The sequence below is a fragment of the Microchirus variegatus genome (genome assembly GCF_963457635.1).
Source record: "Microchirus variegatus genome assembly, chromosome: 7".
Taxonomy (NCBI): Eukaryota; Metazoa; Chordata; class Actinopteri; order Pleuronectiformes; family Soleidae; genus Microchirus; species Microchirus variegatus.
The window spans coordinates 3,075,107-3,099,680 of NC_139808.1; the positions used below are offsets into that span (position 1 = coordinate 3,075,107).

General features: G+C 44.3%; 1 protein-coding gene across 1 annotated transcript in view; it reads right to left on the reverse strand.

Annotated features, from left to right (window-relative positions):
- kaznb (kazrin, periplakin interacting protein b) overlaps window positions 1-18,719 on the reverse strand; it is a gene marked incomplete at its 5' end in the record, with an annotated part of 81,871 nt that extends 63,152 nt beyond the window's left edge. Inside the window, one exon of the mRNA XM_083892931.1 lies at window positions 18,527-18,719. Within this exon, the coding sequence (XP_083749057.1) occupies window positions 18,527-18,719 (193 nt within the window). The remainder of the gene's footprint in view (window positions 1-18,526) is intronic.
- Window positions 18,720-24,574: the final 5,855 nt, after the last annotated feature.

The window sequence follows — 24,574 nt, forward strand, 5'->3', positions numbered from 1 at the left end:
GACCACTCTATGTGACCTTTAAGGGGACATATTATGCAAAATCAACTTTTTATCATTCTTTTTAATACTTATATGTGGGACTCTGGAGGCCCTATGAGTTGGCAAATTGTGAAAAAAGATGACTCACTGGTCGGCCTCAGTCTAAGTACAGGAGATAAAACACACGATGTTGACTTCCGCACACATTGTGACTTCACAATGAAACATTCCTGGAATTGTTGTCTCGCGGAGCTCCGTTTTGTCCCTGAAAAACGCAAGAGTCTGCGAAGTGTTCTATTCTTGGCTGCACAGTGCAGCACAGAGTTCTACACAAACTTCCAGCCTCCTCAGTCTAAGTACAGGAGCTAAAACACGCGATGTTGACTTCCGCACTCATTGCTACGTCCCAATGACACATTCCTGGAATTGTTGTCTCACGGAGCTCCGCTTTGTCCGTAAAAAACGCGAGAGTGCAGGCGAGGGCAATGGTATCCGGAAGAGCGGAAGTCTGCGAAGTGTTCTATTCTTGGCTGCACAGTGCAGCACAGAGTTCTACACAAAATTCCAGCCTCAGAGGATTTACGTGTCCAGTGGATCATTTTATATATGACGGCAATAACGATGGCTTTTCCAAATGTTAACTGCTGTTAGCTGCCAGAGCCTGACGTAGTTTTCTGTGTCTCATTTGCATATTTAAAGAGACAGGCGCTCAAAACAGAGCGTAAATGAACAGGGCTGGGTGATTGAACTGCTGTGGTGCTTCATCCTTAACGTATTTCGACCAAAGCATGTCACAGACATGTTCATTATGACACCAGGGAACTAGGTTCACTTGTAGAAATAGGGTATAATATGTCTACTTTAACATTTCCCATCTCTGTTGTTGGCATGTAGAACAATAAAACCCCAACAGTGAGACACTGGGGCACAAAGGGCTGAACTCATAGTCTCGCTTAAGTTGTCCAAACTGTTTATCCATCGCGAGATGAATGAATCCAAATTCCCACATTCCCCTGTAACAAAGCACGCTGTAACCGTAAACCTTATGACATGAGCTGTAATTTTGATTCAGCACTGAAAATGGTTGGAATTCCCCCCGTGACTGTTGTGGTGCTGGGAAAAAAAAAAGCAGGAAAACGGAGACCACTTCAGGGAATCCAAGAAAAAAAAAGAAAAAAAAAAAAAGAACCAACATATGATGATTTCCGCTACAGAAATAGCCTCATAATCAACATTACATACTCTGCCCTAGGTCTGTTAAAGTGAAACAAGCATTCATAATTACTGTACAGCTCCTCTGCACCAGGCATGTCCTTTATTCATTTATTCATAAAGGCAGCACAGCGTGAGCAGAACCCATTCAAATGCCTACTGGGCCTGTGTTGACTTACTGAAAGGTCAACGGAAAACTAATAAGGGAAAAGTCGCATCAGTAAACAGGACTTAATGGTAACTGGAGTAAATTCTACGACCTGTACTTGAGTCCGGAAAAAGAAGCAGAGGCAACTTTTTACACGTCCTATTATTGTAAATTACTGTTAAATTACCATTACTGTATCACACTCAATTAGTGACTTCACACTGTAGTGATGAGGTGTTGAGCCAGAGCCAGATGCACGCTGTGATATTTCTGCTTCGCAGATGAATTTGCATGTAAATGATATGCTTTTTCACAGCTACTGTATCGTTCCACACCTGCTCAACAGTTGTGGAAAGTAACAGAGTGGTTAAGTGGTTTTTTGCTCTCGATCTGACGACTTCCATTTTTCAGTTGAACAGCATTTTAGAACACAAGCACTTAAACCTACAGTATGAAAATAAAAACCTACAAGTGCAACAATATTTGACATTTTTAAAGAGGCTTTGAGACTCACGCTGTTCGTGTTCTTCGTACAACAGTCGCCATGTTTAACACACCTGTAAATTGCTCTCATAGCCTCCCTCACTGCACTAATAACACCATAATGATGCCACTGTCAGTTCAATGCTGAGGCAGTTTGCTTTATGGACTGACCTTAACATTAATTCAACAGCATGCAGAGGTCTGTTAACGAAGGAAGGTCCAAAAACTCCTCTCCTCTCTCACTTCTTTCTTTTGTCAAAGGGCCAATTCCAATTCCAATCTTAACCCTCAAGCTCAACCCTTAATCTTAACTGGCCCTCAAAACCAAAAAGTGTTGAGGGTAATTTTGTCTCTTAGAAATGGGACACCCCTTAAATGCAGATACGTCTTCAGACTGTAGGGGGCGGAATAACGCGAAAGCTGCGTCCAGTCTGTCAACTCCAAAAAGAAGAAGAAGAAGAAGAACACATTTACGTCACGATTATTTATTACGATCCGTTTGTCGGTCAAGTTATTAGGTTGTCAGTTAGTTATAAGATGATACTCATACAAATATTCAGCTGACAGTTACCACACACCACGGCTTATTGAAAAGTAAACGATAGCAAGCGATCGCTTGTCCGCACCGGCCGGCTATTGACAAAAGATCGTAAAATAAAAATAAATGTTACGCAACAATGACGTCAGTAATCCATAACATGGGCCTAAACTAAGATAATACAATGGTTTTCATCATTTTTATATCTCTATTGACAAAGAAAAAACTTCATTTGTAGCGTACTCGTTTTCGCTTCTTTCGGCGCCATCTTTGTTATGTCAAAACACGCAATGCATTCTGGGTAGCCCTTGCTCCCAAGGGTGGTCTCGGAAAATCTCAACATTGAGGGCGATACAGCCCTTAAACTTGGCCCTCAACTTAATTTTTCAGAGAATCGGGACAGCACTTGGACTAGAGGGAGCGCACATTTTTGAGATTGAGGGTTAAGCAAGGAATTGGAATTCACCATAAATCACGTGTCAAACTCAAGGCCCGGGGGCCAGATGTGGCCCGCCACATCATTTTATGTGGCCCTGCGAGGTCTATGCTGCTTTAAAGCGTGTGTTGACCATAAACTACATTTCCCATATTTGCATAGCGATTGTGTTAGCCGAGAAGTGACGGCATCCCGCCACTAGTTTGCAGTGAATCATTATTTATTTGATTTAAATATCCACGAATGATCCCAAAATGTCCAGGAAGAGAAAGATTGATGCAGATGGAAGGCAGTTTTAAGAAAGATGGGAAAGCGAATACAAAAAAATAAAAACAGTGTGTCTTTTGTGTTATGAGGTGGTGTCGGTCGTCAAAGAGTACAATCTACGTCGGCATTTTGACACCGAACAAGGAGCCAAGTATGCCAAAGTTAGCCTTCAAGAAAAACAACAATCTGCATTCGCAGAAGAATGTGTTCACAAATGCCATAACCAAAAACTTCTTTTTCTTAAGGAAATGTTTACATTTAGTTACATTTATTGTGTCTAACAGTTACATCTGGCCCTTTGAGGGCAACCATTATGCTGATGTGGCCCTCAGTGAAAATGAGTTTGACACCCCTGGTTCTAAATGCACAGGTAAAGGTGAAGTAGCTTCTATCCCTCCACACGACATTAACAACTGTGTAATACTGTAAAATAAACCGCTCAAGTCTTACTCCCATGAGTGTCTCCTGTGCACATTATATGGAAATAAGAAGTTGCTTTGGCGGGGATGAAACTGAGGCATACTTGGGGGTTTGGGAACACATTCCTGGACAGTAGCTGAGTTGCTTGTGGTGGGTTAAAACGTCTGTGGGAAACCCCTGAATCTGAAACCCTCCTTCCAAAAAGCTCACACTGCTTCAAGTAGCCGTAGCTACGTTGAATGGAACTCATTGTTCGGCGTCCAGAACAGAAGATTCCATTGCTGTCCGGTCGTCGCAGCAGCTACGCTTTAAAGGCCAAGACCATGCAGAGACAGAGGCTACAACAATACAACCAGACAACAGAGGAGGAAGTGTAACAGGAGGATGATAACAGTTAAAGGTTAGATCCATTAACTTAACAAGACACAAGGACCACTACTCACGCCTATGGAAGACCCTGAGAAAATAACCTTATTGGCTTTGCTAGGTTTAAAAACAGCCTGGGTTAGCTAGCTAGTTGGTTAGCAAACAGAAGAATAAACGACAAGCCTAACTGTGTTTGATTGATGATCCCAAACTTTTCCCGCCCATTTTACACTCTTAGAAATAAAAGTGCTAAGTAGAACCATATAAGGTCCTTTGGCTTGTCCTCATAGGAGAACCCTTTTTTTTGCTCCAGGTAGAACCTTTTTATAAAGGTTCCACCCGGAACCCTTTGAGAGGGTTCCACAAAGAACCCTTTTAAAGTCCTTTATTCAGGAAAGGGCTTTTTTAAAGGGTTCTCTGGATAAAAATGGTTCTTACTGGAACCATTAGTGTTACCAAGAAAACCCTTTCTTTGGGAAAGGGTTTTTCAGAAGCAAATGGTTCCCGAGTAGAACCTCAGCCCATGTAGAAGGACGCTTTTGGAACCCTTATGTCTAAAGGCCACATTATACTTCTCCGACTGCGTATGCGTTATCCGTCTGCGTCACCACGGAGACGCCTCGAGCATTTATACTTCTGCGTCGTGGTGACGGACACTCGCTGCAATTTCCCGCCCGATCAGTAGGGGTCGCTGCGCAAGGTTGTTGTGCTTCTGGCTACAGTGAGCAATGGCGTCCGAGAAAGAAAGACTGTTGTTGTTGAAACAGTGGCCGTTTCTCACTTTTCTGTGTGACGGAACGCAGTTTCAAGATAATTTGAGGCGAGAAATTGGCCATTTAGGGTCTAAACATGTGCTGTGTGTGTTAAGATATGACGTATTTATAGTTCGGCAGCGGCGTTATCGGCGGGGATCAGCTCCGCCTCTGTCAGGACGCCCGGAGCGCACTGAGAGCCGGCACAGAGCAGCTTAGCTCAGCCTGTCCTGAGGACCAATCGCAGCTCTTGCCGTCTCCGTAGTCCCTTGACGGAGTGACGGACACTTAAAAAATATTCCGTGCACCCGGAGACGACGCAGAGGCTCTTCGACAGTCTCTGCGTCGACGCAGAGTCTCTACGTAGCCTACGCAGAGCACTTTACGCAGAAGTATAAATTGGGCTTAAGATTAGATTAGATTAAGAACCCTTTAAGTCCCGCAAGGGGAAATTCAATTCTGCAGTGAGTTAGTGAACACACACAGCACACAGTGAGGTGGAGAACATGCTAACCCAGCGCAGTGAGCTGCCATGCCAGTGAGCGGCGCTCGGGGAGCAGTGAGGGGGTTAAGTGCCTTGCTCAACAGCAAGAGAGTAAGAGTGTAGTGTAGTTCAGCACAGGCTATTTAAGACAAACACCTGCGTATAATGCACCTGTAAAATGCTGTGTTGTCTGCCAGTGAGCAGTAAAGTGATGCGGGAAAGAATGACTTTGGATCAAATGATCTGAAGGTGGAGGTGAACCTCCAAGGAAGAAAGGATTTTTCCGTGGTGATACAGATATGAAAAGTGAGCGGACTTGGCAGAGTTTTACACTCCCCCGGTGCTCTGTCTAGTTTAAGGTAGGTCTATAATTCTAGATTTAGTGTATTTTTTTTTTTTGCCTTGAGCTAAAAACAAACCAGTGACTTGAGAGGCCATAAATCTGGACCTGAACATTCATGTGATCAAGAATTGTAATCCTATCACCCCCCAAAACACAGTTAATGCCAGATGTAATTGATGGAAAGTTTATTTTCAGCATTTCTTGTTCTTGCAGATTCAGATTTGTCCTAAATCTGCGAGAGAAGCATATGGTAAATAACCGTTTTTTTCTTTTAGGTCTACAAATACAGCTATACAATAAATGAAAAAGACGGCACTTTCCCTGACCACTGTAACCTAGTGACTTGATGATAAAGCTCCTTCTTTGAATTGGCTCTTTTTTCAAAAGGAATGCACAAACATCCTTTCAGCAATATACAGTAGAAAGAACCTTGGGAAACGTGGCCTTTTCACATGTGATTGGTGGACGACATCTGTTTGGAGGTTAAAAAAAAAAAAGGAAAAATGGAGCTGCACTTACTACAAACAGTAAACACATCTACGTGAATGTATACGCACAGCCTTCTCGTGGGTTTTATGAGTGTATATATGCCTGAGCACACTGTGTACAGTAATTGGTTGACCTGATAAATATTTGTGTAGAAGCCCCTCAGCGGGCGAAAAAACATGCTTCCAACGCTAATGCCTTCAGGCTGCGAAACCCAAAAATAATGCAGGGATGGAGCCCATTTAAATGCTATACATCAAGGGCAGCTGATCGAGATGCAAACAAGTGGTTTCTCCAGTCAGAGAGAACCAGACCAAGTCCAGTCAGATTATATGTAAAACATAACAGTAAACCTCACTTGTGAAATCCATGTTTTGTCTAGAGATTATTTCAAACAGTGAACTGATTCAGTTGAGAGTGACTGGAATAATCTGAGCAGCTGTGTTTGGTGGAATGCCACTGGAAAGTCAACTGTGAGCCATTGGTTACAGTCTGAGAGAAGCAGTGTGAATTATACAATATGGAAAATCAACCTCAACTGCTCTGTGCAGGCCAACTGGATTGACTACACTCTTGGAAATAAAAGTGCAAAGTCGAACCATTCTTCGGCTTGTCCTCATAGGGGAACCCTTTTTGGCTCCTGGTGGAACCTTTCGGAGGGTCCCACCAAGACCCCTTTTAAAACCCTTTATTCAGGAAAGGGATTTTAAAGGGTTTTACTGGAACCATTAGTGTTACCAAGAACCCTTGAAAAACCCTTTCTTCTGGGAAAGGGTGGACTTGCTTCAGAAGCAAATGGTTCCAGGCAGAACCTCAGCCCTTGTGGAAGAACCCTTTCGGAACCCTTATTTCTAAGGGCGCTTTCACACCAACAGCAGTTGGTGCGCACACCAAACGATCCATTCGAACCAAAAACTCTAGTTCATTTCGTTTTCGTTGGTGTGAAAGCATCAACAGTCCGCACCAAATCAAGCAGACCGAGACCGCCAAAAAGAGGTGGTCTCGGTCCGCTTGACTCCGCACCAAATGTCAGACTCTGGTGCGGTCCCGCTGGTGAGAACGCGAACTCGGGTCCAAACCATATTCTGCAGTAAATGCCATGGACATAGTCTACCTTGTAGGTCTTTGGAGCAATCTTCGTCACATTCATGAAAATAGCGCGTCTCCTCTGCCTGAAATGACGCGCTATACGTCTTCACCGCCGACTCCAGCGCGTCAGCAGATTGTTCTCCGGACGCGGCCGCGACTCATTCTCAAATTGGATATTTTGCCAAAAATGGCCAATACAGAGAATGTAATAAACGAAGATCAGAGCAAGTAGCAATGTGCGAACGTGTTGCTCCATAGTGAGTCAAAAGTGGCGCTTTTCTACCGGAAGATATAAACACATTGATGAAACGTCAATCGTGCCAATTTTGGTTCGTTTGCTGGTGTGAAAGCGGACCACACTGGAGTCATATGTTACATAATAACAATTGTATTGCCTGGTGCGGATAAAATAATCGAACTAGTGGTGTGAAAGCGCCCTAAGAGTGTATTGACAAATCTGGTGTTTTTTTGTCTACCGCAATTTCCCAAAAGCCAAAACTACTTCTATGCAGCAAACATTTACATTTATAGAAGCTAGAAAGCACTGCTAAGTTTTTCCCTATAGATTATTCGACTCATTCTGACCCAATCTCTGCAGTGTAAGTGGCAAAAAATATGACATTTTGATTTGTTCCAAATTAACAACAGAGGAACAACACTGAAGTTTGACCTTTAGTTAAAGACATACCCCTCAGGACGTCACCCTAAAGCTCAATTTATACTCCTGCGTAAAGTTCTCTGCGTAGGTTACGCAGAGTCCTCTGCGTCGACGCAGAACCTGTCGAAGAGTCTCTGCGTCGTCTCCGGGTGCACGGAATATTTTTTAAGTGTCCGTCACTCCGTCCAGGGACAATGGAGACGGCAAGAGCTGCGATTGGTCCTCAGAACAGGCCGAGCTAAGCTGCTCTGTGCCGGCTCACAGTGAGCAGCGAGCGTCCACAGAGGGCGGAGCTGAACACCGCCGACTTCGTCGCTGCCGAAACTATAAATACGTCATATCTTAACACACACAGCACATGTTTAGACTCTAAATGGCCAATTTCTCGCCTCAAATGATCTTAAAACTGCGTTCCGTGACACAGAAAAGTGACAAACGGCCACTGTTTCAACAACAACAGTCTTTCTCCCTCGGACGCCATTGCTCGCTGTAGCCAAAAGCACAACAACCTTGCGCAGCGACCCCTACTGATCGGGCGGGAAATTGCAGCGCCTATCCGTCACCACGACGCAGAAGTATAAAGGCTCGAGTGGTCTACGTGGTGACGCAGACGGATAACGCATTACGCAGTCGGAGAAGTATAATGTGGCCTTTACTGTGACTTTCATGGACCGCGTGGATGTTTAAAAAGTGCACAGTTCTGTCTTCCGCCCATGAATCTTGAAGGAGGCCTGCGTGAAGTGCTCTGCTTATCCCCTCTGCTCGCTCGGAATGTCACCCTTAATGTCCTCGGGATACAGAGGGAGGCGGGTGGGTGGGTGGGTGGGTGTTGCGCTTCTGTACTTCTTCAAAACTCATTTTCCTCCGTGCCTCCTAGTCCATTCTCTTCTGCCAAGGCAACAATACGTACCAGCAGTAATAAAAAAAAAAAAAAAAAAGTCTCCACTGCTAAAGCAATGAAGCATTTTAATAGGATGAGCTGAGACTGGGGGATCCTCGTCATCCCGTCTCATCCACTTTCTCTGAGAGTTGTTTGGAGTTTCGACTCAACGTGGACGATATGATTTTTTAGGTGATGCAAGGGATTAAGACGTGTAGATATCTGCACCTTTCAGCTGCTCCCTCATTTAAAAAAAAACGAAAGAAAATCCTTTTAATTGCACTTCTTTGCAAAGTTTCTGAATTTAGAGTGATCCTGTCCAGATGCTCACGATGGAGACGGAATACCCAGTAGGTCCATAAAACACCAGCTAGGAAGAAATACTTTGCTCAGTCCACAACATGAATTCTCCACTCTGACATACGGTGGTGATAAATGAAGGAAGAAAAAAGCCACTGAAGATTTGCAGACATCTTTTTCTATCACTTGTTCCAGTCCATTTCCTCTTTGGATTAAAAAAAAAAAAAAAAATGATAGAATATTTGCTGCATGTGAATTTATGATGAAGGTCCGTGTAGAGGAAATGGGGCCAGAAAAGTATAATAAGAAAAAGAGATAATGTTGAGTAATATCCTCATTTATCACTTCCTCTCTCAACTTCCCAGCCAATAAGAGGCGGTCTCATAATGTGCTCTTAACCCGGGCCACGACCTACAGGAAAATCCATATTAAAATGTCATCTTCATCAAAAAGTCATCATGGGAAACGAAGCCCGCTGCGAGCCGCTGGGAGAGAAACGGTTAAAAGCGCACTTTGGCTTTTATGCATCTAATTAGCATACAGAGACGTATCAGTCGCACTGATGGGAATAATATCATCTCGGAAAGTAATTCACTGCTTGGCGTCACGGTTTTAAGTGATCCTCAGTTCCCCTTGAACTGGCGTTCGCTAACTTTGCTCTGCGTTCATACTCGTATTAGGGCTCTGTCCCAATACCTACCCTAACCCTACATTTTTCCCTTACAGGGGAAATAAGTAGTTTATAGTGCCATCGAGAGGAGAGGCTGAAATTTACAACAAAGACCTGCTCCTCTGCTCACCCCCTCCCTTCCCTGAGCGCTACGGTATCCGCAGCCGGTCAAATGTCGTCCTCGTCGTCTTTCTCCGTGTCAGCAGATGAGGTTCGTGAGGCGAGGGAGAGGGCGGAGCTACCGCGGCCGTAGCAGACGAAGCGAAGAGAGAGGAGGCGGGACTTCCGCTACAAGTAAAGAGACGCTTGTTTTGTTCTCTCGCGTTTGTCCTTACAGGCTCCGGTAGAAACATGGCGTCTCACTGCTAACAGTGGCTATGCAACCGCGGTCCGCGGTCATGTTATTTTACATGACTTTTTGAAACACTACGAAAATGAAACAAAAACTATTATACAGTGACTAGACAATGCAGGAGCACATAATATGTATAAAAAAAGTGGATTTTGGGTTATATAAACCCATAAATACTACACATTGTACCTTTAACCCTACATTTTGCGCGTTCACGTCTAGGGTGGGAGCAAAAGGGTAAATACGATTTTCCCCTTATAATCAACCCTCAAAATGTAGTGAGCTCTGATGCGGGCTTAAAAAGAAGTGGAAGATGAAATAACCCACGACGCTTTGCGAATTCAGCGAGCCGGCTGATATTTTCCAACAAAGATGGCGGCCACATCTGCCGAGGAACATTTTCCGTTGTAATATATTTTCGCAAAATAAGCACGTTACAATGTCGAATTGTGTTCGAATATGTTAGTTTGATACACATCTACACTAATGTCAGAAAGTAAGTGACGATTTATGAAAGCTGCTAGCGAACTAGCTGGCGAGCGGCTACCCCGCCGAGTTCCCCCGAGAGAGCACGCCCGCCAAACGCTCTCGAAGCACCCGGCAAATAGCCGCTAGCTAGCTCTGCTACATCTGGGTAGTTTTGTCAGTGTTTTGGATGTGTGTAGCGGCGTTCACTTGAACACACAAATACCATGGACTTGTCAGATTTCAATCACATTCGTGCTATAGCGTTTACGAGGACGGATAAAAACAAACAGCTGATCCGCCGGCATTTTTCCTGAATGAAAATAGTAGCTCGCTCCACTGGTAGAATTGGTACAACTGGTAGTTGAGGGCGCTCAAAACCAAGGGGAAATTTTAAGGGGGAGGTATTGGGACGGAGCCTTAAGCCCAATTTATACTCCTGCGTAAAGTGCTCTGCGTAGGCTACGCAGAGTCCTCTGCGTCGACGCAGAACCTGTCGAAGAGCCTCTGCGTCGTCTCCGGGTGCACGGAATATTTTTTAAGTGTCCGTCACTCCGTCAAGGGACAACGGAGACGGCATGAGCTGCGATTGGTCCTCAGGACAGGCCGAGCGAAGCTGCTCTGTTCCGGCTCACAGTGAGCACCGAGCGTCCACAGAGGGCGGAGCTGATCCCCGCCGATAAACGCCGCTGCCAAACTATAAATACGTCATATCTTAACACACACAGCACGTTTAGACTCTAAATGGACAATTTCTCGCCTCAAATGATCTTAAAACTGCGTTTCGGGACACAGAAAAGTGACAAACGGCCACTGTTTCAACAACAACAGTCTTTCTCTCTCGGACGCCATTGCTCACTGTAGCCAAAAGCACAACAACCTTGCGCAGCGACCCCTACTGATCGGGTGGGAAATTGCATCGCCTATCCGTCACCACGACGCAGAAGTATAAAAGCTCGAGTGGTCTACGTGGTGACGCAGACGGATAACGCATTACGCAGTCGGAGAAGTATAATGTGGCCTTTAGTCAGTTTATGTCTTGGCTTGAAATGTATCCCGTCTTTAAAAGTCTCTCTGATTCAGCTCCACCGCCTGTTAGCATCTCACACCAGGTGCTGTGTGGCGACGGCACATGTGGCCGCCTGCCAGCCAAACCCCAACACAGGAATGCCGTCACCAGCTGACGTCTTTGCCAACAGACTCTGAACTCTGACCCTGTACAAATGCTGCAACATGGAATCGCTGGCACGCTACGGCGCCTCCTTGAGAACCTGCCAACTTCAAAAAAAAAAAAGCTTCTGAAACAAAACAGTGCACCGTCCGCGAGTGGAACCTCACTAGCTCACTAATTTTATCCTCCACGCGAGGGTCGCAGAGGGCGCTGGTGCCAATCCCGTGCTGACGGAGTGGAAACTCTTGCGAGTCAAATAGAGTTTTTGTCCCCACTGGCCCCGTGGGCCTCTGCTCCGTGGACTGACACATGCTGTGCAGTTCTGACAGTTCATTAGCGAGGCTTGCATTCCATTACAAAAACAAAAACAAAATAACCACCACAGAATCATTATTTATTTAAGGTCATTAGCAACCAGTTTAGAGCAAAGGCTGCCATTGTGCAACCAAGTGCTTCGAGGCCCTCGGCTATTGAGTGCAGATACACTCGACTCAAACCGAATAAGATACGGACGGCAAAATGAAGCAGATGTCTGATTAAAAAGGCAAATAAACCACAAACACAACAAAATAGATAGGTCATATTACATTATATTATTGTGTCTACAATTAAAAAACATGGTTGTCTATGATCATCTATTTTTCACCTCCTCCAGGAGGTATACGTTTTCGACCAGAGTACACTCTTAGAAATAAACGTGCCAAGTAGAACCATATAAGGTTCTTCGGCTTGTCCTCATAGTATCCTCATAGGTCCTCATAGGTTCTACCCTTTTGGAGGGTTCCACCAAGAACCCTTTTAAAAGCCTTTATTCAGGAAAAGGGTTTTAAAGGTTTCTCTGGCTCAAAATGGTTCTTACTGGAACCACCAGTGTTACCAAGAACCCTTGAAAAACAATGGTCCCAGGTAGAACCTCAGCCTTTGTAGAAGAACACTTTTGGAACCCTTAAGCAACATAACTCGAAAAGTAGCGGACGGATTTTGGATGAAATTTTCAGGAAATGATCGCAATGGGACCAGGAACAAGTGACTTTGGTTGTGATCCGTAGACGCTATCACCATTTTTATCTGAGCTGCCTTTGCGGAGGTCTGTGCTCTCTCTCTCGAGTGATCCTAGTTCTGCAGCTGTATCACAGATAACTGGAGGATTAATAGAGTGATATTCTATTTTACAATGATCTGTTTTGCTTTCAAATCGCTTCTGCGTCACAGCAGTTTGCCCTTTGACGATTGAGCGTAATTATGCGATCAATAGAATAACTACATTATCTCAGTTAATCTATATTCAATTTTAGCTTTGTCCCCCCCACCCCCAAAAAAAAAAAAAAAAACGTAATAATACGATTAAAGTTAATTACATTCTTCAATTAAAAGTGAGCACATTTACAATGATTTAAAAAGGGAAATTAGGTTTCTAATCAACAGCTCTATAGAGAAAAAAAGGAAACTACACCCACCCGCCACCAAAGGTATTTTCACAGATATACCATGATGACTTTTTCTACTGGAGGAAGTCAGTGAGGAAGAGGAAGAGAGAGACATGTAGAAGGAGTTACTGCCTTTCTCAAGCTATTGTTTGGACACAGTTCCTCTCATGCTGCTCTGACCACAGACAGGGCGTGGCAGAGGGAGGCCAGGCAGGGAGTTATTAGGAGGAAGGGGTGAGGTATTTGGACAGTGGTGGGGACAGATACAGCGGGAAAGTTGAGAGAGCACCGCACACCGTCTTTGCATGTGAACAGGAATGCGGGTGGTCCCGGGAGAGTTATAGCGAAAGAGCGTTACAGAGAGAGAGAGAGAGAGAGAGAGAGAGAGAGAGAGAGAGAGAGAGAGAGAGAGAGAGAGAGAGAGAGAGTTTAAGTGGGTGGGATTTTGCCCTTGTACTGTAGCATGGCGCTCTGTTCCCAGCCCTGCTCATGTGCATGATGAAGTAATGAGAGACTCGGGGCCTCTGACAAACTCAGGCCAGATGGAGAGATGATTCTTCCCTACAATTATTCCGCAGCAGAGAGAGAGAGAGAGAGAGAGAGAGAGAGAGAGAGAGAGAGAGAGAGAGAGAGACGGTGCAGCTTCTCGTCGTCTACAGAGAGAAAAGATAATCGCTGGCAATTTTTAATTTTTACAGTGCGGAGAAAGTCCTGCTCTGTTATCGTCCTCTGTGCCTGAATACAGGTATTATACTGCCGTGTTTCAACAGTAATGTGCAGCTTAATGAAGATTTTTTTTTTTTTTTTTTTTTTTTTTAATATCAACTTTTTACTTTTAATGTTATTTTCTCAAGAAACAACAACAAAAAACATTAAAAAAAGAAAAAGTTAAGTGCAGCACAAGAAAGATAAACGTAAATGTGTCTTAATAAAAGTCAAACAACAAACAACGGCACTCTTTGGAGTCGTTGTGCACGACTATAGCAAAAACTCCCGGGCACTTTGTGTTCTTAGTCTAATGAAAAGCCATAAATATTTCATTTTCATAAAACAACTCTTGATGCCACACAAACAACACCGTCGTCTCCGAGACAATTTCACAATACCAAATAGGGCAATTTGAATGTATTCCTCAGAAACAATGATTATTTAAGTGTAATACGCCAGATACAGCCGGAATCAGCTAAAACAAATTTAACAACTTATGCCAAATTTAATCCAAAATTGACCAAAAATCTGAATTTAAAATGTTTCTTATTGTTGCTTTTAAGCAGGAGCCAGATATTTCCAACCAGGGTTCAACTCATCCATTGATTCAAAGGTGAAACGCAACAACTGCAAGTCACAGAGAATCATATATAAAGAACCTGGATTATGTATAATAAGAATTCATATTAATATCATTGCTTTTACCTATAAAAACAAATGCACTGGTCCTCTTTATTTAAAGCAGGAGCCAGAAGTCATCCACACTCCACACGAGTTCATTAATAGCTGCTTCACTGCTGTTGGCAGAATCCCTTGAGTCCATGATGAGCACTTTCACACCAGGGCGACTGCAGGGAACCGATCTACCCCGACTATGAATAATGTAATATCCAATGATCCAATGTTTTTGTAAACGCTTCTGCTCCTTGTTGTGTTTTTACCTTCGTAGGTCAAAAAGCACGTCCTGTGTGTCGTAACACAGCGTTGTCTGCTTTATACAACTGGAGAACTATTTATACACCTAGATGTTCCATGGACGTACCGACATATACATACTACAAGTACATCCTTCTGTTGAGAGGATGACCCTGCTCTAAAGCTGAGGCACAGCTGGACCCAAATGCACGTCGTTGATTGGTGGTGACAAGCCTTGTTAGGAATGTTAAACAAGCCCTGATATCACTGCGACGGAGTGAAGAAAAGCAGAAAATAGGAAGAAAGTAACTCCTACAGTTACTATAGGGTGTGCTGTACTACTCCCAAAGAGATGTCCTCATTACTGTCTGACTAAAGGTTAAAGTAGACATATTATACCATATTTCTACAAGTGAACCGAGTTCCCCGGTGTCCTAATGAACATGTCTGGGACATGCTTTGGTCAAAATACCTTAAGGATGAAGCACCACAGCAGTTCAATCACCCTGAACAAAACAGCCCTGTCCAGAACGCTCCCTTTTGAGTGTCTGTCTCTTTAAATATGCAAATGAGACACAGGAAACTACGTCAGCGTCACTGAGGCTAACGGCAGCTAACAGCAGTTAGCATTTGGAGAAGCCAGCGTTATCGCCGTCATGTATAAAATGCATCCACTGGACACGTAAATCCTCTGAGGCTGGAAGTTTGTGTAGAACTCTGCGCTGCACTGCAAGACAATAATTCCAGGAATGTGTCATTGGGACGTCAACATCACATGTTTTTTAGATTGAGGACCACAAAAACATGAGTGGGTCTTTTTGCCTACTCATAGGGCCTCCAGAGTCTTCAATATAAGTATTAAAATGATTAAAGAGTTGATTTTGAGTAATATGTCGTGCACATATATCCTCATAGAGGCATAAAAGGTACAAAAGTAGCAGCGTGTATAGACACTTAAAGTTGTGGGCGCTTTCATCTCTTCGACCTCGTCATTAGTTCAGACTCCAACAGAATGTTTGCAGCCTTATAGGAGATCTGACACAGACGTGAGAGAAGCTCCACAAGGAGGCAAAACAGCAAAAATAAAATAAGTCATTTTGAAAAAAAAAAAAAAAAATGAATGTACAGTTCATTTAGTCTGGTCGTACGCATTAAAACCTTGGCTGTTTTGATCCTGCGAGGGGCAGAAGTCGACAAATTGACAACACACACAGTCCAGACTGGGGAGGGATACACACTTAAAGAACATTTAATCTTCCTAAAGTCAGTGGACTTTGATGCTGGCTCATCACACACACCTGAGAGATCCCCCTGACAAATCACCTTAAAGGTCCCCTATTGTGCAAAATCAACTTTTTAATCTTTTAGTACTTATATTTGGGACTCAGGGGGCCATACCAGTCCACAAAATGTGAAAAAACAAGACTCAAGTCATGTTTTAGTGGTTCCACTTTGTGTAAGTATATAGGCGATAAAACACGCAATGTTTACACCTCCCGACCAAGTGACGACAGTGCGGACATTTCACCGTGAATGTTGGCACCCCGCCAGGCAGACTACTTCACAGCTCCACCGTAGCTCCCCCTTGTCCCTGTGAAATATGCGAGTGCAGGCGAGGGAGGAAGAGTGGCTGCACAGCGGAGCAAAGTGTTTTACACAAACTTCCAGCCTCAGAAGATTTTTGTGTCCAGTGGATATATTTTATTTATGAAAAAAATGTTCACAAGCCCTTTGTTGTTGATCGTGTATGTTAATTCCTATGCTGGAGGGACACCTTGAACGCACCAGTTACGTGCCAGCGGTTAGCGAGTGTGGATCGGTGATATGAGGAGCACGCGTTTGAAAGCACTGCAGAAAGATGTAGATGTTTTCCTACATTTCTTCTCGACCAAAGGCTGCCTTTCTGTCGTGTTTCCACGTTCTCTCCTCCGTGCGGCGCGGCGCATTAATCGTTTTTCTTCGATTTTTTTATGATCGCGAGAAGCCAAAAGTGTGGTCACTCTATGCATTACGGTGAAACGCAGTAACAACGGGTAAACGGACATTACTATGGGGTATATGGAGCGGGGGGTTGTGACGACGCTGCATGACAATAGGTGATAAGTGGCGACAGTTAGATCGACACTCCCCTGGAAGCAGTGGATGTGTGTTTACCTGGGTCCCATTCACATGTAAATGATCAGGCACAAAACCGAGCGTTCGGAAAAAGACTGTTTTGGCAGAGTTATTGAACTGCTATTGTGCTTCATCCTTATGATATTTTGACTAAAGCATGACACAGACATGTTTCATTAGGGCACCAGGACCTAGTTTAACTTGGGTTAATAGGGTACAATATGGGACCTTTAAACTTAAAAATCTTGAGAAAACACCCCTTAAAGCCGAGCGGCTCTCAGTGTCGGCGAGGTGAGAGCTCAGCTGTGTTAGGTTTGTCAGTTTACGATGAAAGAGGGAGGTGTGTGTGTGTGTGGATTGTGTGTGTGTGTGTGTCTGTGTTTGGTTTTATCCGTCACCTGACTGCTGGCCCGGCCTCTGGGAACAGGAAGTATGACATCACTGCACTAACACTGTGGAATGTGGGAATGTCAGCTCAGCCTGTTCACTCCACGCAGGGAGCAAAACAGAGCAATAACGGTGCAACACTTCAGCCCAGTTATCGGCTATTATCCAGTCAAGTTCAGAACTGTGTGTGAAAATATTCCACTTGGCATTTCTGCGAGTCCCCCAGCACAACAACTTAAACCCGGCTCAACTGTGGAATGATCTGCATCCAAGCAGCAAAAAAGCTGGGTTATCCTTACTTTAATTACTTAGTATGCTCCAGGCTCTAGGATCTCAACATTTCCCATGATGCAGCTTCATAATATTTAATAGGGTCTGTATTTATGTGGCACTTTTCTAGTTCTCGATGACCACTCAACGCTGCTTTACGGTAGAGTTTTTGCCATTCATGCAGAGCGTATGTGATCACACATCATTCATAAACATCGCAGCTGCCTTTCCCAAGGACACATTGACATGTTGACTAGCCTAGCCAGGAAGTGAACCTTCTGACTTCTGATTCTCTAACCCCACCAAGGAGGTTGTCAATAAGGCTCGGTCTGCTTTTAACACACATACTCGAAGCGATAACCCTGATGACACGGCCACGCCGTGGACCTTTACCTGCACGGCGCGATGAACGCGTGGCTTTCATGACCTTAGAACTTACAGCATCATCATCATCAATCCATCCACATACATAAAAAACTCCACGAGAACAACACAGAGAGTCAACGGGCAGCTATTTTAATGGACATTGCTGCGAACTGCTTGGTTGAGCGTGATCTCGATAACCCACTGATTTCTAAAAAATGTACCCAAGTCAAATCGGACAACATGAGGCAAAAGACCCTCACAACGCGACACTGCCAATGCCAACCTGTAGTTTGTTGGAAGTTGCGCAATAAACGGAACAACACGTTCACGTTCTCCAAGTTATTTAAGATAGAAATGTATATTTGGAGCCAATAAGGTCCGTATAAAGAAAGTCCCCCGATGCCCGTTAGAGCATCACATCATTTTCCACAAACTACATAACATCGCCCTCGGTGTTGCCAGCTCCTATCGGCAATGTTTGCTACACAGTTCCTCGCAGACTCTTTGCCAGATTTGAGCAAAGAGAGTCTGAGAAGAAGCCAGAGCTGAATGGACTGTCGCCCCCAGAGGAGCCCAGCTGCTGCCTGGGAAACAAACGCCGACAGGCTCTGGCCCACGCTCTCTAACCCCCAACTCCTCCCATCTAATGACAAAACTCTGTTCTTTTGCCTCTTCCACTGGTGGGGAGTTTAGAGGGGGGTGGGCCGGGGGGGGGACAAGTCAGCCGGGGGGGGAACAGTGGAATGATATTACCCTGCTGCACATTCCCCACAATATTTCTCACACTCAACACTCGCACACGTTCCGCGTTTCTCGCTCTCGCACGCTGTGACACTCACCCCTGTAATGGAGGCTGTCATCGTGGTGGTTGTGCTGGTGATGGTTCTCCAGAGCCGGGGGGCTGCTGGCGCCCAGCTCCGCCAGTCGGCGGCTGGTGGCGGAGAGCTCCGAGCGGAGGTTGGTCACCTCCTGGCTGGCTGACTGGATGGCCCCATCGATCCGCTGTGCCAGCTGTTTGTTGTCCTCCATCATTTTAAGGATTTTCCCCTGAGGACCAAATCCACACAGAGCAGCATGGTGTCAAGTGGAGCATTAGAGCATTAGAAGAGGACGCTGAAGACCAAGACCTCTTCTGTTCCTCTTGTTAACCTCCTCCTCCTCCTCCTCCTCCAGCACCTGTTCCTTCCTCTCCTCACAGTTTACTTTGTACACATCCAAACACAAAAAAAAAAAAACGCCAGAGCATCGGGGTCCTCTTCCTTCCACAGTGTGTGTGTGTCTACCTGTTACTGTCTAAAGAACATCTGTGCGGCCACACACTCATCACTGAGTGTGTGTGTGTGTGTCTGTGTGTGTGTGTTTGCCGGGCAGAGGAGAGAAGAGAGTGACTACAGTATAGAGAGGATTAGAGGGAAAGAAGAGGGGGGGAAGAAAAAAAGACAGGAGGAGGGAAAGAGATGCAGCCCAATGCAGGCGGAAGGGGGAAAGTGAGCGCTCCCGCCGAGGAGAATGTGCTGTGAGCAGCTGCTCTCGGAGAGGACCCAGTACACACTGAGATGACATGCAGCCTTTTAAATGGACTGTACCATGTGCCGGAGGACCATGGGGAGAGGTGGGGGGAGCAGGGGGGGCGACACATTTTTGGTCTGAGCCACTCGCCGTCTCTACTCTCCGACTACAAGTTGTGTGTCCCACACCCGGTATAGAGTCTGCGCTGAGTTTAGCGAGCATGGCCGTAATGTGGAAATGTACGGATTTTTTTTCTCCCCCCCCCCCCCCTCCCTTTCTACTTCTTCTTCTTCCTCTCTCTCTCGCCGCACTCAGAGCTCGCCAACGGTACTAAACCCTTTGACAAGCACTTGTCAAAACCTCTATATCTTTTCACTCCCACTCTCCCTCACACACACACACACACACACACCCGCTGTCTTTTTGTCTCTCCCGCCCCCACCCCCCCCTTTCTTCATTCCATTATATATATTCATCCTTTTGTCCTGGGAAAGCTCACCCCCACATCAGTGGAAGGGGGGGGGGGGAAGGGGGCTGGCTCAAAGCGGCCGAGGGGGGAAAACATTTCAACTCTGAGAAGCAAACTTGGGCCTATTGGGCCTATTGGGCCGAACACAAAGAGGAGAGAGAATTACAAGCGAACACAGAGATTTGCTCCTTTGACCAAAAACTGTTGGCAGAAACAAACAAACACTGCGATTATTTTTTTTTTTTTTTGTATCTGTTACAGCTGTAAAATTCCATTACACACACACACAGAGGCGGGGGGAGTCTGTAACTTAAACAAATCCTGATTTCTGAGCCACCGCAACTTTTGAAAATTTGCATTTGACATTTCAATTTCTTTAGCGAAAGCAACACATCCCGTCTATGGCGGAAAAAAAAAAAGAAAAAAGAAAACTGAGATAAGATGAGTGATACATCACTCGGATTCTGTCATCCGCAGTCTGGGTGATAACAGCTCGATGCTCATTGGTATTCCACACAATGACAGAGAGAGAGAGAGACAAACAAAGATGGCAACACCGAGCTTATACAAGTGTGACAAGTGAATGAAACACACACTTTTGGGTGAAGTAGACTGGCAGTGCTGCGTGTTGTAAGAGGATCAGAGAGATCAGTTACACACAGATTTAGGCAATAAGTTCTGTTAAGAGGCTTAATGTGAACTTACATGTATGTGGCAGCACATCCTCAAGATATGATACAGTAATGTGATTAGTTTTACAGAATTCCTTGCTGCTTTTAAAGGAATACTTCTTTTCTTTTTTTTTTTTTTTTAGCTTTGTTTTACCAGAACTAGTGCAGTGCCCGTAGGAAGGGGGTCGTACCTATGTTCCCCACTGTTTATGTGACACGGCAGGGGTGTCGAACTCATTTTCACTGAGGGCCACATCAGCATAATGGTAAACCTATGGAAGTAAATCTGTGCCATCTGAGTTTGAATTCCAATTTCTAGCACTGAATTTTTTTGCATTGAAATTAGACTTTGAATTTTAAAAACCATCAAATTTCAAGCAGTTTTTTTTTTTTTTGCCACTGATTTTTTTTCAATGTTGAAATAAATTCAGTGTAAAAAAATTCAATATCTCAAAAAATTCAGTTGCAAAAAAATTCGATGTCTCAAAAAATTCAGTCTCAAAAAATTCACTTGCAAAAACGTCAGTTAATATCCGGGTCACCAGAGAGAAGCAATCGATCCCTGTCTAAAGTCATCCAACACCAATCAACGTACGTTCCATGAATTACAGTTTAATACTAAACCTCATAACTTGATTTGTGGCGCCACCACTGGCTGCTCCTTGTTGTCTATCAGACGAACTGAGTAAATGCAATAAGCGCCTGGCTGACTGCAAAATGTCATCATGCTGACGACCCTGTCATCACAAACAGCACAGAAGAATTAGGATATTACAAACCAGTAGCAAAAAGATGATGTTTTAAACAGATAAAAGTTACTGGACTTTAATTAGGACGACCATATTTAGAAAGCAGACCACTTGGCTCTGCTTCGAGATACTTAAATTATACTTGGATGAATTGAGACAGGGATCGATTGCTTCTCTCTGGTGACCCGGATATTAACTGACGTTTTTGCAAGTGAATTTTTTGCGACTGAATTTTTGCAAGTGAATTTTTTGAGATATTGCATTTTTTTACACTGAATTTATTTCAACGTTGAAAAAAAATCAATGGCTCAAAGTCTAATTTCGATGTAAAAAAATTCAGTGCTAGAAATTCGAATTCAAACTCAGATGGCACAGATTTACTTCCATATTACCCTCAAAGGGCCAGATGTAACTGTCATACAGAATAAATGTAACCAAATATAATGTAAAATAAAGGTAACTACTCCATAACATATTGCTAAATAACTTTCTGTATTTATTACTTATTCAATTTCACTCGTCGTGTGACGATGCATGTACAACGACACGCTGCGATCTAGTGGCGGGATGCCGTCACTTTGCGGGTAACACAATCGCCATGCATTGTGGGAAATGTAGTTTATGGCCAACGCACGTCTTAAAGCAGCATCACTCGCGCACATAAAATTACGTGGCGGGCCACATCTGGCCCCCGGGCCTTGAGTTTGACACATGCGTGACAGGGGAACATGGGACCCTTTTGGCGAACAGCGGGGAACAAAGAACCCTTTTTTTAGAAAAAGGTCACACGCCTAACGGTCACAACATCTAGCTGCGCTAAAGGCGAATCGAAAATGAAAACATTTGCGTCGCGCCTAATGAGGTCGCGCACTGTTTGTATTATGTTAGCCCTACGCTAATGCTAATCGTAGCCTCGCTAGCTTACCTTTGGAAACAGGTTCGCCAATTTAGCCGCAAAGTAGTAGCATGCTAAGGGTAGGATTTTGGAAAAATTGTGCTTCCCAACCTCAGTTTCCCCTGAGCCCAGAAATATCTTGGTCTGAGGCTTGAAACTTCAATGCTAAGTCCCCACTTTTTAGACCCACCTGGGGGAAGGCACCTCATTCCTTGTATGTAAACAGTGTCCGCCATCTTTGCTAACAGTTACGCTAACAGGACCAAGTGTCACTGGTGGGTACGTAACAAAAAACTGATGAAGATATTTCTCAACTCAGGGGAAACTGAGGTTGGGAAGCACCTACTTTTTCAAAAATTCTAACCCTATTCTAGTAATACAAAGCTAAATGCAAATTGGTGAAGTGTTCCATTAAGGTTTTCTATGTGAGAATTTTTCTGTTTTAAAAGAAAATAAAACAATTGAACACCTTTGTGGTGACCTCCGCCAACATTGCCCAGTTTCCCCACAGTGTTGATACACTTTTCATTCGCCAATGAAATTTTAATTTCTTCTTTGGGTCACAGCCTTCACCTCTTAGAAAGTCCAAATACATTGTTTGATTTTTTGGGAATTATGCTGCTCACAAAACATAAAAATATAAAAGTTATTAGTTCCAGTCACGATGAAACATCATCAGCAAACACACACACACAGAGATGCATGCTACTGTTTTTCTCTTGCATGATTCCCTCCATCCGTCCGCTTTTTATAGCCTCATGGACACTGTTTAACTCACAACTCGTGATAAACAAACAATTACCATGACCATTATTAGGCTGCAGTATAGACACGGAGTACCTAACCCAGCAGTGGCCCGGCTCGGCCGATCACATCGCGTTAGCAGATCATTACCGTGGTCTAGACAGTCACATCACTGTCCCCAATTAGTGCACTGGCCCTGATTTGTAGCTGATTAGCAAAGCGCAAATGCAGCACAGCCCCGTGACGCTGTCTCCACTCCCCCTTCTTCTTCTTAGTATTATTATTATTCCACTGCAAATGTTGGTCGTAACAATGGAAGTGAAACTACAGTCTGCTTTTAGTAACAGGAGGTGGGACTTTCATATGCTTCACTGTGGAATGCGAGGAAATGAATGATTTTAGGGTCACGGGGGTCACGACGTGTCCCAGATACACATCAATAAGCGGGCAAATACTTTTGAGGATGCTTCATTTACGGCGCGCACAAAGTCCTCCATTGTCTCCACAACTGGACCGAAGCTGACAGACAAATGGAATGCATTAATTTCAGTAATCGCATAACCAGCAGGGGCCGAGTCTCTTAAATAACAGTTGTGGTTCTGGCAACAACAACAACAACAACACCACCAAAAAAAATTCAAACTTGTGCTCCAAGTGTTTGTGTTGTTAGTTTGTTCGGTTGTTGCTGCTATTAATGAGAAGTTTAATCAAGTGTGCAGAGGGTGTGCAGTTAAAAAGAGGTATTGATAAACAGTCACCATGACTGTCTGCCTGGGTTAATTGAATATCGACTAATGCTCCACACACTCCAATGCTTTCCATTTTTTTCCCCCACCCTCAATAGTATAGTGATATAATGTCCTGCTCAACTATTTATACAGATCTTATCAGGGAGAACGGGAAAACACCCACACTAAACCGACTAATGTCCATCAATTACGGTGAGAAATGGATGCAGAGCCAGCCGCGCTGTATGAGAACTGGATATTTTAATGGAAGGCAAAGGGAAAAGATGTAAAATTAAAAACCAGCAGGTTAAGGTTGGTGGAGTATTAATGCTCAGTGCCTTGACATTATGATGTGCGCTTGTGCCATGAACAAATCAGCAATCCTGTTGTATTCTGTCATTTTCAATCTGCCATGAAAGAGCAGGTGCTTCTTGACTCTCGGGGGAATATGATTGTCAAGGACTCTTCACATCGCTCCCCCCGACAGCACAAAGCACAGGGTTAAATCTCTTACATCCAGTGGAGGCCATTTTTTGGTGAGTGCATTGTCGAAATCAAGACTATACAGGGCAGCGAGCGCAGGGACGCAAGAGAGAATAATACCACATTGTCACACCATTATCTATCGATAAAGCAAGTTGCGTCCGTGTGTCTGTGACAGGCATATCTCGCTGACCGTTAGTCAGATCGCCCTAAGACTTTGGATATGGGTTGAGCATGGCCCGATGGTGTGCATCCTTGATTTTCCAACTTTTTGGAGGAATTTTAATTTTCGCTGATTTAGCATGCTACACCAGGCAGGCAGCGGCTCACCAGCAGTAGCTGCGCTGTCTGGAGCGGGGAGGTGGGAGTGAAGAGGCGGGTGAGACATTTTCACACGGTGTCCATTCACCAAATACGCGAGCACATATTTATTTTGCATTAGCATGCTACTACCTTGCGGCTAACTTGGCGAACCCGTTTCCAAAGGTAAGCTAGCGAGGCTACGATTAGTATGAGCATAGGGCTAACACAATATAAACACTGTGCAATCTCATTCGGCACAACGCAAATGTTTTCATTTTCGATTAGCATAAGCGCAGCTAGCTGTTGCGTGGCCGACAGTCACAAAACAGCTAGCTA